This window comes from Plectrocnemia conspersa, unplaced genomic scaffold, assembly GCF_051122295.1.
Source record: "Plectrocnemia conspersa isolate PC_06_02 unplaced genomic scaffold, ASM5112229v1 ptg000003l, whole genome shotgun sequence".
NCBI lineage: Eukaryota > Metazoa > Arthropoda > Insecta > Trichoptera > Polycentropodidae > Plectrocnemia > Plectrocnemia conspersa.
The window spans coordinates 22,164,013-22,179,348 of NW_028277167.1; the positions used below are offsets into that span (position 1 = coordinate 22,164,013).

Here is a 15,336-nt window from a genome sequence, read left to right on the forward strand (position 1 = left end):
AGAGATCTGTTTTAAAGTTAAAATTCATGAATATCACATAAAGATTTACATTTAATATTTTATAAAAACAAAATGTATCTTTGTATATTTTTAGCACAAATGTTTATAGAAAAATTTGCTATTATACCTCTCCTAATCTAAACTTACCGAGACTTGTTGTGAAATGTTGATGAGCATAAAGAGTTTTCAAACAGCGTTTGTTCTTTATGTCCCAAACACGGAGTGTTTTGTCATCGGATGCGCTAAGTAAATATCGACCACCCGGATGGAAAACGAGACCTCGTACCCAATTATCGTGGCCTGTTAACGTCATGAGGCACAAACCTGTGCCGACATCCCATATCTGTTCATATAAAAATCGATTAAATACTAATTGCAAAAAAATTATGTCAATCTCAATGATCAATATTTACCCTAATAGTTTTATCTCGAGAGCCACTCGCCAAGAACGGGCCGAGATGCGCTCCTTTCCTATTGTCATGACCAGCGGCCTCATTAATCGGTACTGTGGCACTTTCCGGTGCCCATGCAACGCACTCGACGACATGATCATGATCTCGTAACTCTACCTGCATATCAAAACAGATAATTCAATCGCAATTGAAATAAGCTACTGATCTAATACGGAATATATTTTGCATACCTTGCAGTCTTTGGAGTCTGTTTGCCATATTCGAACAGTTTGATCGTTTGAACAAGAGGCAATGAGAGAGCCATCTAAGGAGATACGAACCATGCGTACCCACTCTCGATGTCCATTGTATGTTTTTACACAATAACTGAAAATTCAGATCAAGTTTAAAATAATTGTCATGATATAACATATATCTAATTTATCGTATTAGTCAATAAAAATACTACGAATAAGGCATAAAATATAAAATAAATACCCAGTGGCGACATCCCACATTTTAATAGTCTTGTCTCGGCTACCAGAATAAACGACATCACCGCTAGGCGCAAACGCGACAGACGACACGTTATGATCGTGGCCGTGCATCGTCTTGATGCACTCGTACGTTTGATTAAAGTCCCATAGCTTGATGGTCATGTCAGCGCTGCATGATACTACAAAAGAAATAATTTAAAAAATTGTCAAACCGCTCAACGAATCCGATACGATCGATTTAATAATACACCAACCGAGTAATTTGCCGTGATGGTCGAAAGCGATGTCTTGTACTGAGTCTGTGTGCCCCTTGAGAGTCCGTTCGTACTCGCCGCTCTCAAAGTCCCACACTTTAATCGTGGCGTCTTCGCTAGCCGAGACCATCATACTAAAGACGGGGTGGAATATCACCTTCGTGATGGGCGCCCGGTGACCAGTGAGAGAGAACTTTTCTGGCGGCCGTGGGATCCATTCAGATGGCGTCCTTTTGGCTCTCGTCGGGGCGCCTTCGATGAATTCCTTCTGGGCTTCGGATAACTTAGATTCTAATTCCATTACCTAAAATGTAAAAACGGTACATTGTAATAAGGCGTATATAATAATTATTATACTATTGAAATTAAAGTATGGGTCTACCTTCTTTTGCAACCTAATCACTGACGTCCACTTCTTCTCGAGAAGCCCTCCAAACTTTCGATCAACGTCGCCAGTCATATCGGCTTCCTTTTTGAATGCTTCCAATGCATCATTGTATCCATTGCTGCCCAAGTAATCTGCGATCGCTTTATTTCTGAGAAAGAAGATATAATATTAATTATGCGTTTTTAATATCATGCAATTCAATTCAAATACAGCATTTATATATAAATATATATATATTAAAAGACTTGATTTTATATTGAAATATATTCATAATATACAAAATAACTAAGCAGATGTTAACCAGTTTAAATGTTAATTGGATGTGAGATGCTAGTAATATAATTTGAGGACTTTACAGCTTTAAATAATAATAATTCTTATCAAGTTACGAAATGTATGTATGTACATACTATATTTATACATACAAAAGAAAAAATACTTAATTAATACGATTAGATATTGTATTCTGGTCACGAGTATATCAGGTACAGAAAAAGATCATCTTATCAATAAACATTGTTTCATACAGTTAATTATGTGTCATATCAACGATGCAATAATCAACTGTTCTGAACAAAAATAATTAATAGAAAACAAATACATTTTTATATATGTATATCCATATAAATATATATATTTACATCTGGCATACAATTAAAGTGAAACTGAACCGCTTTACGATAACAACGTTTAAAAAAATCAATAAAACGCGTTCCGGGCGGATGACATCATAAACGTTGAAAACTTTTAATTTTCGCCGATGACCAAAAAAAAAACCGGTTCCATCATCTAAAATTCTAGACATTGCGTCGTTCGGTCTTTCTAACGGTCGCACGGCGGATATTCGATACGCGAAGTCCCATAAGAATTATTGCTTAATCGAATGATAAAGCGAAAAATAAATAAAAAAAACATCGATCGAGTCAGTTAGCGACTGACATGTCCGACAAATTCAAGTTTGCAGAACGAGCCGAGTGAAAGGTGTAAGTATAACTTATTGATTTTACTAACGCACACGACGTGGGCGGGCGGATAGAGGGTCGCCCACGTCAGGGTGAGAAACGCCCCTCCCTCTCTAGCCCGTTTGCGTCATGTTAAAAGACTAAAAAACCCAAACGATATCTTTAAAAAAACAAAATCTCAACATCCAAGAGATAAATAAGTCTTTAAAAGCTCTCGAGAGTTGAGATTGGTAATAATTTGTGGTCCATTAACGAATAAGGATAACACATACAAAAAAATAAAAAAATCGTAATACCATCAAACGTGATTTAAACGCCACTCGAACGCTCCTATGCCATATGGTTTAGATTAGATTTTTAAACATTTACAACAACCCTGATTATTAAAAAGATAGTGGTAATTAATTTTATTGACATAGTACACACAGCTGTGGCCTATTGAGAGTTGACATGGCGGTTCTTATGCGTATTTTGATTACTTTATCAACTTTGATGCATTTTTTACGTTTGTGAATTTATAATAGATAATTATAATCGTTAACTTTCGTTTTCTGTTAATACTGTTAAAAAATACGGGTATTGTAAAATTAGGAATGTATAATTGCGTCAATTCTGGGAAAGGTGTATTTTTTTCGTCGTCCCAGCAAGTGCATAATAGCGAGCCTCCAACTCAACACGAGCGCGCGACCTTTTTTGTTTTATTCATAAAAATAAATATCGAGGACATTTAAAAATTAGAAGCTTGTAAATAAAACAATTTTATAACATCTCAACAAAATTATTTTGACGAAATTTCATCTTTATTTTTAATAAATTCGTGTATTTTGCCTGGCATCGATAAATACAGATTTTCAATTATTTTCAGATCGATCTCCTCTTCCCACGCTTCCATATGTTTTTTCAGCTCGAACTTATTGATCGTTTTTTACTTAGTTGTTTTATGATTACATATAAATTTTCAATTGTGTTCAGGTCGGGGCTGTTTCCTAGCCATGTTAATGATGTGATTCCCATTAACTCTTTGAATTGTGTAATCTATAGATTTATTTAATGAAAGTTTGAATGTAAAAATTATAATTGGACTCACAGAACGAGCTCGATGGCATGGCGCAGAATCGTCTTACAAAATGGGTTCAGCAGTATGTTGGGAAAGTTCTTCAAGGATTGGAATAAATTCGTTTTATACAACCAATTTATATATTTTTGCATGCCTGGTGCCCTGGACGAAATTTACAGAGCCCAATCCATAAGCTGTCATGCACCCCCAGATCATCACATATGGTGAGCGCTTGATGAACCTATTAATGCATAAGGGATGAAATCTTTCGCTTTTTTTACAGCGCACGGCCGCTTACCATCTGCTCCAAGCAGATTAAATTTGGATTTGTCAGAGAAAGCCACTCTTTTCCAATCTTCGACGGTCCAATGGCAATGAGCATTCGCCCATTCAAGGCGATTCTTTAATTTTCTTAGTAAATAGTGTTTTTTTTTTGCTGGGTTTCGCGCTTTAAATCCAGCTTTAACCAAACGTTCAACGCACTTTAAATCCAGCTTCCGACCACGCTCTTGCACCCTCTCTAAAATTTCTGTTTCGCGATATTTTTTAATAAATTTTCGAATAGCAGAACCACTAAACCCCACTCTTCGCGCTATCTCTAGAATTGAAACATTTTCTTCAAAATATGCTATTATTTTAGATTTTACCGTGATTGTCTTTACATAACCTAGGCTAACGTGCAACTGAGGATGCTTTACAAGTTAAAATATCTTGTAAATTATTACCACATATGCACTTGATCATAAAAAAATACAATAGAACAAGTTTTAATGAAAGAATACATTTTAATAATAGAATTCGTGAAATATTGCGTACGAAACTTTCAATTGGCCACAGCTGTATATATTTATTAATAACGTTGGCTTTCTCAATTTCCAGTAATAGTTTAGAGCAGAGACCGAGGTAATTTAATTGGGTCGGTCTGGGACGACAAATAACCTACCCCTTCAGTGCAGTGCCCTCTGATATGAAAATTCTCAATTAAAAAATAAAATTAATTTAAGAATTACTTTAGGATTTATATAAAAATCTTTTAATTTCCATGTCAGTAAATGTAAAAACTTATTAATATACAACCTATATTTGTCTAGGTGTATATATGTATATACGCGTCGGACATAGGTGCAGTTGAATCAGGTTTTTATTTTTAATAACGCATTCAAAACATTACGTTCGCCAGTTTCTCAGACAGTGTACTTAATAGTTAATACTAGTCTAGTCAATTTTAAATCATCAGAAATATACGATAAATATAATTAGAAACCAATGAATTTCTTTACTTATTGTAACAAAGCAATTTCTGCTTTACGACGTTACATCCTCTCATATCAACCGATCATAAGACAGAAACTTAAAAGGATGCGATGATCACGCGTTGTACATTATTTATGAGACTGACTCTTGAAAGTGAAAAAAACATATTTATAGAAGAAGGATTGGAGTCAAAATTGGTAATAAAAAAATACATAAAGACCTCTATTGATTTACATTTTAAGATAAAGTAACTTCATCTGAGACTATTTATTTATTTAAATTTAATTAACACCGTCGTGACCTAACAGGTTACCCCCAATGCGTCACGATGGTCGAAAACAATACATTGTATTAATTTAAATACAAAAAAAAAATGAAAATAATACATAAATAGACATTAAACCGATCAATGTGCAATGTCAGCGTATTAAGGAGCTGGATGGCGATAGCCACAGGCGAGTCGGCAAGTGCGGAGTTCTTAGCCCCATCGGCATCAAGAGGCCGCGATCGCGATTCTCGAAGACGTTCCGGAACTCAATATTGTAATTCCTCGAGAATAGTTTGATTATCGAGAGTACCCTTCAGTGGTGTGAAGAAATGTTTAAAGACGTATAATTTAAAGGTATCTAACCTTTTCCACTAAAGGATCTAAATTATAGATCCCGATTCAAGAATGCTACGAACTAGTGTCATAGAGAACGCGAATAACTAACGGACCGTCAAAGTGAAATGCGTTCCTCATAACAAAGCTGAGCATCTTGGAAGACTTATTTATGTAATAGTAATATATTTTTAATTTATCTAGAATTTTTATCTCCTAATAAATATTTTCGCAGAAGAGAAAGATATCTAAATTCTCCGAATAAAATATTCATAACCAAGAGATTATCGCAAGCGTTAATAATTGTAAAAAAGGAGGCGAATACAACATCGATATGCAGCCCTTTTGTGACAATCAAGATCAGATGAAATAAGCAATTTACATATTCTTGCATGATACCAAGCCTCGTGTCGCATTTCAAGACAACGTCAATAACTCAACTACCCCTACTATCAATATTACATAATAAGGCTTGTTTGTCTTCTAGGAATCTTATCCGATTCCAAGAAAACTACAAGTTTGAAACTGTTCGCGTGCGCATGTTTACAACTAGATTAAAATATATATGTATGCCCTGGTTCGGTTTCGATGAATCGTTCATCTCGACCACTTGTCTTAACCAATAATTGCTTCTTCGTCTACTCAGTATCGCTAATTTTATACTATCGGATAAGTGCGCACAATTAACACACCCACCTCATTTATTATGGCTAAATTATCGCGAATTTAACATAATTGGATTAATGCCAAACCAAGGATAGTAATAAAATAGCGGAAAAGCCTCACGGCGATGCAATGCCATCGAAAAATGGTATTGATGGAACGGTACAAGTCGCCTATGCGTTGCTTCAAAAATATTATGATTAGTCAGCACGCGGAGGTGCAACGAAGCGTGTTTGCATTCGCGATATTGCACCGTCTAACGGGCCGACGCCGTTCCGTCAGATCGCGAAATTCTCGAATCTGACCTCATCTTGGACCTCTGGCGAGGCTGGCTGCAATCCCGAGACAATAGACTAGTAGCTCGAGCAGACCTTGCGTATGCTCGTTCGTTACGAAGAAAGTTGTAACACAATGCAAGTAGCAAAAGACACACATGACTCTACATTATAGTGTATAATAAATTAATAACCCCAGACTTTCACTAGCGCAAAAGAGAATCGGCAAAAAATTGCGTCTATACACAAGAAGAATAAAGAACAAGTTCGGCTCGGCGGCGTCAGAAGCGTAACTCGAGTGAGAGAGATTTGCGCTGCTGGTTGTAGCAGCATGGGAAAATCTTGGCAATGGAACGAAAAGCGAAATCGATAATTCGCAAGAATTTCGAGAGGAAGTTTTCGGCGAGACTGCACAGTGTACGCCCACGCTGGAGATAATCTCAATAATTGAGAACATTCACAGTGTGGTGATTGTTGATGGATAGTTATTAATCGACGTTTTGAAGTATCGTCATAATGATCGCCGTCGTTTATTCGCATACGTCAACTTGGATACGGCAGGCATATATTACGCCAAGACGTGCACCTATCCGGGTCACTTTTGGCAACGGTGGGTTATCTTAGGTGGAGTGAGATTAAATTTGCCTTTGTACGCATTGCGTGCAAAATGCTGTTATTGTAGTGACGAAAAAAAATATTCACATTCGTGATATTGCGGCGACCTTGCTTTTAACATCGCAAGATCGGCGGTCAAATAGTGAACTATGAACTTTAAGAACTGCGTCGGGGGTTGCGGTATTTAAGCATGTGTACCTATGTTTTCAAAGAAAGTAGTTATAACAAATAGTAAGCCCCATAAGCGTATTGGAATATAACTACTAAACTCGCAAAAATATAGTTCAACAAAAAAAACAAGTATTCATCAAGCGAAGACAATGATAATGGACGACGAGATTTAAAGAACGAAACTTGGTAGACATTATTAAAATATGATAGTGGTATCGAATATTAGATTCCATAGACCGCGACTTTTCAACAAACCAGCATCAAGAACATACTCAACAATGCACCGAAAAATATCTCTTGCATTGTTGGATACTAGCAAGAAAAAAATTAAGAAAGCATTGAAAAGCTAGTAGTGACCAAATAATAAAGTATGATACAGAACCTTTTTCATCTGATTTACTCCACATGACACAGATCGAGAAAAATGAATGCATATAATAAACACGGTTCCATACAAAACAGAAAAACGACGCTTAGATATAAACTAAGACAATCATAAAATAGATTCTTAGAATTACTTAAAATTTACTTATGTATTATTGTAAAATTATATTATTGAATGTAAAAAAATTAAAAAAAAAACTTTTATTATTACCAATATTCCATAATCTTAACTCAATACTTCAGAATATACATAACCTATGTAATACTGACAATATCAGTTTTACTCAAATATAAGGCAGGAAAAGCTTTTCACGCATATAAGTGATTAAGAATTGGTTAATAAGCTCACAAGATTGGCAATCGGCCCAAGATGTTGTGCATCTTTGGTCTTTATTCTCCGTTGAACTCAAAACTGGAGCATGATAGATATTGTGATGCTGGATCGGAACACATTGAACAGTTGTCCGTGTTCTAAAGAGAAGTATAGTCCGTCCAAGATGTTAACGCTCATCATCGTTGTGTTGGAAATAAGGGTGCGTGTACACATGCATGCATACATATACAGTTTTCCGCGAATTTGTTTACACCGATAGGAGAACGTTACCAGTACTAAATCAGGGCTGTTTTAATGGTAGGGTGACCATTCGTTTGAAATCGAATTAAAAATTATAATATGTTATATTTTTACTATAAATTATTGTCATGTTGTGTTATTTTGTAATCAATAGAACAATTCCTGTAATATTCTATTGTTATTTTTTTTAAATATTATATTAAGCAGATATTCAACTTGGAGAATGATTCCAAAACTGCTATCATGTTTTTGAGTTAAATATGTATATAAATAAATAAAATAAGTAAGAAAGTGATAAAAATAGGAAAAATTGTTTGAACGTTAAATTTCACATGGTCACCCTATTATATTCTCTCACCAATACTGTAGCAATGAGCGTTCATATCTTGGACAGACTGTAAATGACAATTCTCTACAGCCTACACATTAGTCCAACCAGAAAAAAACAACAACTCCCCTAATCGTAAGGATTATTAAAACCAGAGATGAGTTGGAAAATTAAGAAGAAAATGATTTTAAGTAATACCGAAGAAATGACAATTAGCTATTATTTAAATACAATCGCTACCATGACGATTCTATTGACCTAACTGAAACTAAAACTCTAATATAATCACCTCGCACAATTAACTTTAATGAAGCGAATCAAACAGCGCACGCCTTCCAAACGTAACGATTAAACTTGGATAATGTCTTTACTTTCAAAGTAAATTCAAACTTAACAAAACTCAAATTAGTATTATATATATACGCAGTAATAATTTTGGCCGCGCTTAGAAAATTGTCCACTGACTGGCCAACTTTTGTCCCCTCCCCTGCGAGAAAAAATCTGAAATGACATCCGTGATTCTAAAGTAGAAATTCTCGAGTTTTCCATCAAAGAAAATATTTTAAAAAATATTTTTGAGAATGTTTTTTTTATAGTTTTTCTTTAAAGGATAACACGAAAAGTTATGAATACGTCATTTCACATATTTTTAAGGGAGGGGGGGAAGTTGGCCATTCAGTGGACTTTTTTTTATTATTTCGATTTTATTAAAATTCATAGTAGTACATGACATGTATTTTTTCAAACTGTCCCCCCTCCCCCAATGACATCCCTGTTTACAATAACACTAGAAAACCGAGTGTTTCCACTTCGACGGCACGATTTTATAGCTTTTGGCGTGGATTCTAAACCTACATTATTTGGGGCGGGCAGGTAGGGAAATTTGACCAGATAATAAAATCATCTAATCTTCATTTAATAAAATCGAAATATTAAAAAAAACTACCTCCTTGGAAAAATCTGAAATGTCCCTCTTGTCCGAACTTCTTCGATCTTTCCCGAAGACGGACGCTTCCAACAGATAACTCGCCGGATCAAAATCAATCCGCCCTTTGTCGGTACTTCGGCGGTTTACGGTACACCGCGAACCAAAACAATCGAGGCCGATTGCGCAACCTCTTCCTCTCCTCTCTCTGCCGCAAGAACCGCGCCGGCCTTATCAGATAAGACGAAGAAGCGAAGGAATCTGCAGGCAGGTACGTACGTACAAAACACAACAATTGAAGTGAAACGACCGGATCGTTTCATCTTTACTTTCTAATTTCTTTTCTCGAACGCGGCCGGCGATCAGCCGCCGGCCTATCCGACACGCGAACGAGATTCGCGATGCAAACTGTACGTACACAATACACTGTACGTCTAATCAGTGACTTAAACTTGAACACGATTGAATAATGGACATTTGATACACGACGGCGATCTACCTGATTAGGTTTATTGAACGTTTGGTCCACTTAAATATCAACTATATATTTACAAAGGTGCTTTTGAAACTTCTCTTCGTGACAGAATTTAAATTAATCAATCAATATAGCCTGTAAAAAAAATAGTTACATAATAGCTGATCAAAAATATCAAATTTTTGTCGGTCTTTTGTCCAAGTTGGTTTACTTGTCAAATCGGCCATTTGGGATAGAACAGTTATAAATAGAGAAAATTGTTTAATCTAAATGCCAACTGAATTTATTTCCGGAAATCGAGCTTAGTCGACTCGTGTCCTTATTCTGGATCTGGAGATGTGTTATTTAGACGCGTTGATATACAATAAATCGTGTGAATATAAGTATTTATTGTAACACTTCCTATACTAAAATTAAAGTCCAGTGATACCTCGGTTTTCGTCGATAATCCGAAACCGACGAAAACCGAGGCAATTATTTGTAGTTTGTATTAACACTCGCAAGCAATAAAAAAAAGCACAAAAACACTAACACTGACAAGCTAACGCCAACGAAATTCGAGCCAAATATTTTGCGGAAAAAATTGACGATAACTAAAGTCAACAAAAACTGAAGTACCACTGTATACATATATCAAGTGAAATAAGTTTATATTGTTTGTTATGTCCGCAATTATTTTGATCAAATCTTGATATTAAACACATTCTTCATCTTCTCTAAAAAGGTCTCGAGTTATAATTTATTACAGTATGAGTTCGGGATGCTAAATAGTTATGTAATTATTGCGACATTAATATAGCATTGGATAGTATATTAACGCATAATATATATCAGTAGCACTGGATTGTGAGCGCGAATGTGTCAGAAAAATACACTATCGATTAACTTATATTGCGTTCAACACAGCATAGTTCAAATACCTGATCTGTAGAATAATTTTAACATACAGCAGACCCCCCAATTACACGATAAATTGGGTACGTGCTATTTGGATGCGTGTAGTTGGGGGGAAATACTCATGTACGATTCAGGGCACCCAAAAGCACGTCCCCAATTTACCGTGTTATTGGGGGTTTTACTGTACTCTGATAAGACAATAATAATATCAATATAGAGTTTTCTCCTCGGTCTTGAAGCAGCATTTATAAATACAATACACAAGATTGAAAGGATAGGAATGTATGTTTTGAATCTTCGACGAATTGCCTTTTTGATATACGAATTATACGATAATTATTCTTACCTTAAGGAATATTTATCAAATAATTGAAGCTAATATATTAGTACCGTTAGCACTGATTTCGTGGTCAACCTCGTAATGAATATGGTATTATTATAATCCAAATAGCAGCTCTAAGTGCAATTCCTTACCATGAATACCGAACATCTATTTGTCTCTAATTTTGTGTTTGAAAAAAAAATCTTTTAAATGGCACTATATCCCGTTTTCAACTTAAGAAAGCATTTGAGGGCGTAAACATACTTTTAACCAAAACGAAAACGTGGCAGCATGCAGATTACGACGTTCTGATAATTCAATTAGGCGCCGTAAATTTCATTGTAAGAAGCGATCCAAAATCCCATTGTAGTTCGGTAACGGAATAATAATCTCGTTATCGTTTACGCGCGTGTGTGTGTACGTTACGCGATCTGTGCTTAAGTTCAAAACGCCAAATCGAGGCGAATCGAGACTGAGAACGAAGCGAGAAATGTGAGAGGTGAGAGAGTCGGGCGTGAGAAAAGTCGGACGAGCGTTTTCCGAAAAAGTCTTCATCTTCTCCTCGGCGAGAAGAGCGCGACAGGCGACTGAACGCGAGCCGACGCACATAAGGCCAATTAACTAAATTACGGCGCCAAAAATACGAAAAAGTATTCTCTTCAAATTAATCACAAATATTTTTAAAACGTTCTTTATTAACCAGTCCGCAATGCTCCGTATTTTTTTTTTGTTAGTGCAACACCCACGTGCTGGCACGTGCCTGCAAAGTTAGGTTATCTTCCGCACGGCCAATATCGGTCAGTTGCGCCTGAATTGTCGACGGAGTAACTACGCTCGTCCTATTTTCCTAAATTTGAAATCACAAGGTTTTAAACATGGATATTGAAGCTTCAGGTATATACTTTAATATTAAATTATTGTTAACGTAACAGTTATACGTAGTATAGATATAATATATGTTTTATGAAATACAATTTTTGTTTAAATAAAATATTGAAATGTTAACTTAAGCTAGAGTTATAAAAAAAGTTCCAAAAAGTACACTAATTTTTTTTTACTAGTTCGAAGAAATATCTCATAGTTAATATAAAAAAGTAAAATTCAAGTCCCCCTCCTTCCCCCTTTGTTAAATCGAGCTTATTATTTTCAGGTAGTCGTGGCGATCCTGCTCTTAAGGAAGTGAAGATTAAGAGAAAAGAACTATTTTTAGTGTTAAAAAATGAACAGTTTTACAAATTATCGTCATTAAAGTGTAATGAACAATTATTACGGTATATTTTGGATAAGTTTGGTGCTAGTGAACTTTCTGAAAATTGTACAAAACAAATAAAACTTATAGTCAAAATGTTTATCACAAAGCTTTTGACGAAATGGCGTGGTTGTAATTACATGTACGAGCGTTTTAACAACAAGCACATGAAATGGCTTGATGAAGACTTAAAACTCCCGGAGATACTTGTACAACCATCACAGCTTCCGTCATCAGCATCAAATCGTTCAGAGCAAAAGAGGCGCGGCAGACCAAAAAAATTGTTCGAAGAGAGTTCTCAGCGCAGTAAGCAACGACACGTTGAATTAATTATATCAAATCACAGTTCAGAAAAACTGTGCTTGGCTGCAGGTTCTAGCTTGGTGAAATCAGGCAAGAGAACTGCAGCCCAACTTGTAAAATTAGCTATCCAATCTACGCCCAGAAGACTAAAAAAAATGAAAGTGGTGCATGATACATCATCATCTGCTACTACTATAAGACCGTACAGTCCTGAAGAAGCTTTAGGTCTTATAGTGGATCTTGGGTTGACAAAAGAAGGATATATGACAATGCGATTTGGAGCAAAAGAAAGAGGGGCTGATATTTATCCCTCATATCATGCAATAGTAGAGGCAAAGAAAAAATGTTATCCTTCAAATATTAAGGTTACAGAAAATGAGGCTGTAGTACCACTGCTGGATCTTCTGACGCATACTACACAACGTCTGGCACAAGTACAAGCTGATGTGATTCTGCAGAATATTTCGGAGGACTGTGATACAATCGAAATGTATTATAAATGGGGTCTAGATGGCAGTGGTGGACACAGTATATATAAACAAAATTTCGCAAACAATTCAAAATATGCGGATTCCAACATAATTTTATGTACGATTGTGCCACTACAAATGTGTGAACCTAACAAAAGCAATAAAAAAATATATTGGAAAAACCCGACACCATCATCGACAAGGTATTGCCGTCCAATTAGCTTCAAAATAAAAAGAGAAAATGTCCAAAATGTGAAATATGAATACAACCAAGTACAAACACAAATATTGCAATTAGAACCCACAGTAATTGTTCTAGGGACTAAGGCAATAAAATTCATACATATTCCAATATGTACGATGCTTGATGGAAAAACTGTAAACATATTAACTGATACTTCAAGTTCGCAAGCGTGCAATATTTGTAAGGCTACTCCTAAAGATCTAAATGATCTAGATATACAAAAGAACAGAGTCTGTGATGAAGACACCTTTAAATATGGCATTTCTGTACTACATGCACATCTTAGATGTTATGAATATTTACTGCATATTGCATATAAATTAGAATTACAGCAGTGGCAAGCAAGAGGGGAATTTGCAAAAGAAAAAGTAAGGGATAGAAAAAGTATAATAGTGACTGAATTTTATCAAGAAATGGGCCTCGTTGTTGATCAACCAAAACAAGGTGGAGGCAATAGCAATGACGGTAACACAGCACGAATCTTTTTCAAGAATCCTTTGCTTGTTTCAAAAATAACTGGAATCGACAAAGAATTAATAGAAAGATTCTCAAACATACTTTCCATCATTTCTTGTGGGCACTACGTCAAAGAAGAACTATTTAAAAAGTATTGCTTTGAAACAGCACAAATAGCCATTTCACTTTATGGTTGGTACAAAATGAGTGCTAGTGTTCACAAACTCTTAATACATGGAGCTGATATTATAAAATCTTTACCCTTGCCAATAGGCCAACTGTCAGAAGATGCAATTGAGTCAGCCCATAAAGACTATAAAAAATTAAGACAATATCACTCCAGAAAAACTTCAAGAATCAACACCAATAGTGACATATTTAACTGGATGCTAGTAGCATCGGACCCTATTGTGACAAATAAACGAAAAAAACCTAAAAAACAAAAAACACAATTCAATGAAGTTGTATTAAGCATGCTAAGACTGCCTACTTTCTGTGGTGGTGATGAAGTTGAGAGTAATAGTGATCAGGAGTCTGATGATGATGATAAAGATGATTATGTGGATGTAAAATAATATTTTAATCAAAATTGTAAATTATGTACCTATCTCATTATATCAAAATACAGATATAATTTAATATGAAACTTTTTTTTTTTAAATTAGAAAACTATGAGTACCTGACCTCAACTAACTATTTTTTTGAAAGATAATTATTAAGTAGTCTCCTCATAAGCACTTCTGATCAGAATATCAAATAAAATCATGTTTTATATTTTTGTCGTCGTAAATTGATGATTCGGCCTTATGTGCGACGATGGGAAATGCAGAAATAGCGGATGGAATCGGTGTGTTTGTAAACACGAATCGTGAATGAGAGACTTTCATCGCTCGTAAAGCACACACACGTAAGTAGGCTTGTCAAAAGTTCATCGCACAAAGCTGCGCATACAAAATATTTCTCGATTGATTCATCAACACGTTATTACGTAGCGATGATCCTCGTGGCGTGATTCATCACAATTCAGATACAAAGCGGTAAACTGACGTTGAAAATAAATTGCATTTCACATCGACCAAAATAATTTGATATTACATCACAGTTTTTAAAAATATAAATAAGCGCTTCATTTTCTTCCAGAATCCAGAGTTAACCTAATATTTAAGGCGCACTGGTTTTGAATATAATAATTGGCCCTTCAAAATGTTGCGTAATTATTCACAAATATTTTTAGATGGTATTTTAACTGGTGTTCTGATATATGTAATACAAACGAACTAGTCCGGAGAAAGCAAGTGCCCCTTTCAGTTGCGTTATTTGTGTTTTAATTTTCCGTTATGTAATTATATATTATTTATACATTTCTGAATATACATATATATGATATTAATACACCCATACCTCGCTTTACGGCCTAGATACGTTCCACGAAACTTGGCCGCAAAGCGAAAAGCCGTATAACTAATCAATAATTCTAATACAAATTCATACAAATTCAATGGGATCGGTTCCAAATTTGTTAAATATGTAACATGGTTTATTATTTAAAATGCATTTTATCTTTTTATTTCATTTAAATT

At 35.2% G+C, this 15,336-nt stretch overlaps 1 protein-coding gene and 1 long non-coding RNA gene across 3 annotated transcripts in view; one reads left to right on the top strand and one right to left on the bottom strand.

Annotated features, from left to right (window-relative positions):
• The window catches only part of Lis-1 (LisH and WD40 domain-containing Lis-1), a 33,046-nt gene that overhangs the window by 759 nt on the left and 16,951 nt on the right, over nucleotides 1-15,336 (bottom strand). For both annotated transcript variants that reach the window (XM_088183407.1, XM_088183408.1), the window contains exons 3-8: nucleotides 1,526-1,679; nucleotides 1,144-1,447; nucleotides 891-1,068; nucleotides 644-779; nucleotides 414-569; nucleotides 148-343 (exon numbers count right to left, since the gene is read on the bottom strand). In XM_088183407.1, the coding sequence (XP_088039533.1) occupies nucleotides 148-343; nucleotides 414-569; nucleotides 644-779; nucleotides 891-1,068; nucleotides 1,144-1,447; nucleotides 1,526-1,679 (1,124 nt within the window). The remainder of the gene's footprint in view (nucleotides 1-147; nucleotides 344-413; nucleotides 570-643; nucleotides 780-890; nucleotides 1,069-1,143; nucleotides 1,448-1,525; nucleotides 1,680-15,336) is intronic.
• LOC148236973 (uncharacterized) lies at nucleotides 11,685-13,298 on the top strand. The gene is made up of 2 exons (XR_015809162.1): nucleotides 11,685-11,928; nucleotides 12,185-13,298. It is a non-coding gene; the product is annotated as an uncharacterized LOC148236973 (long non-coding RNA).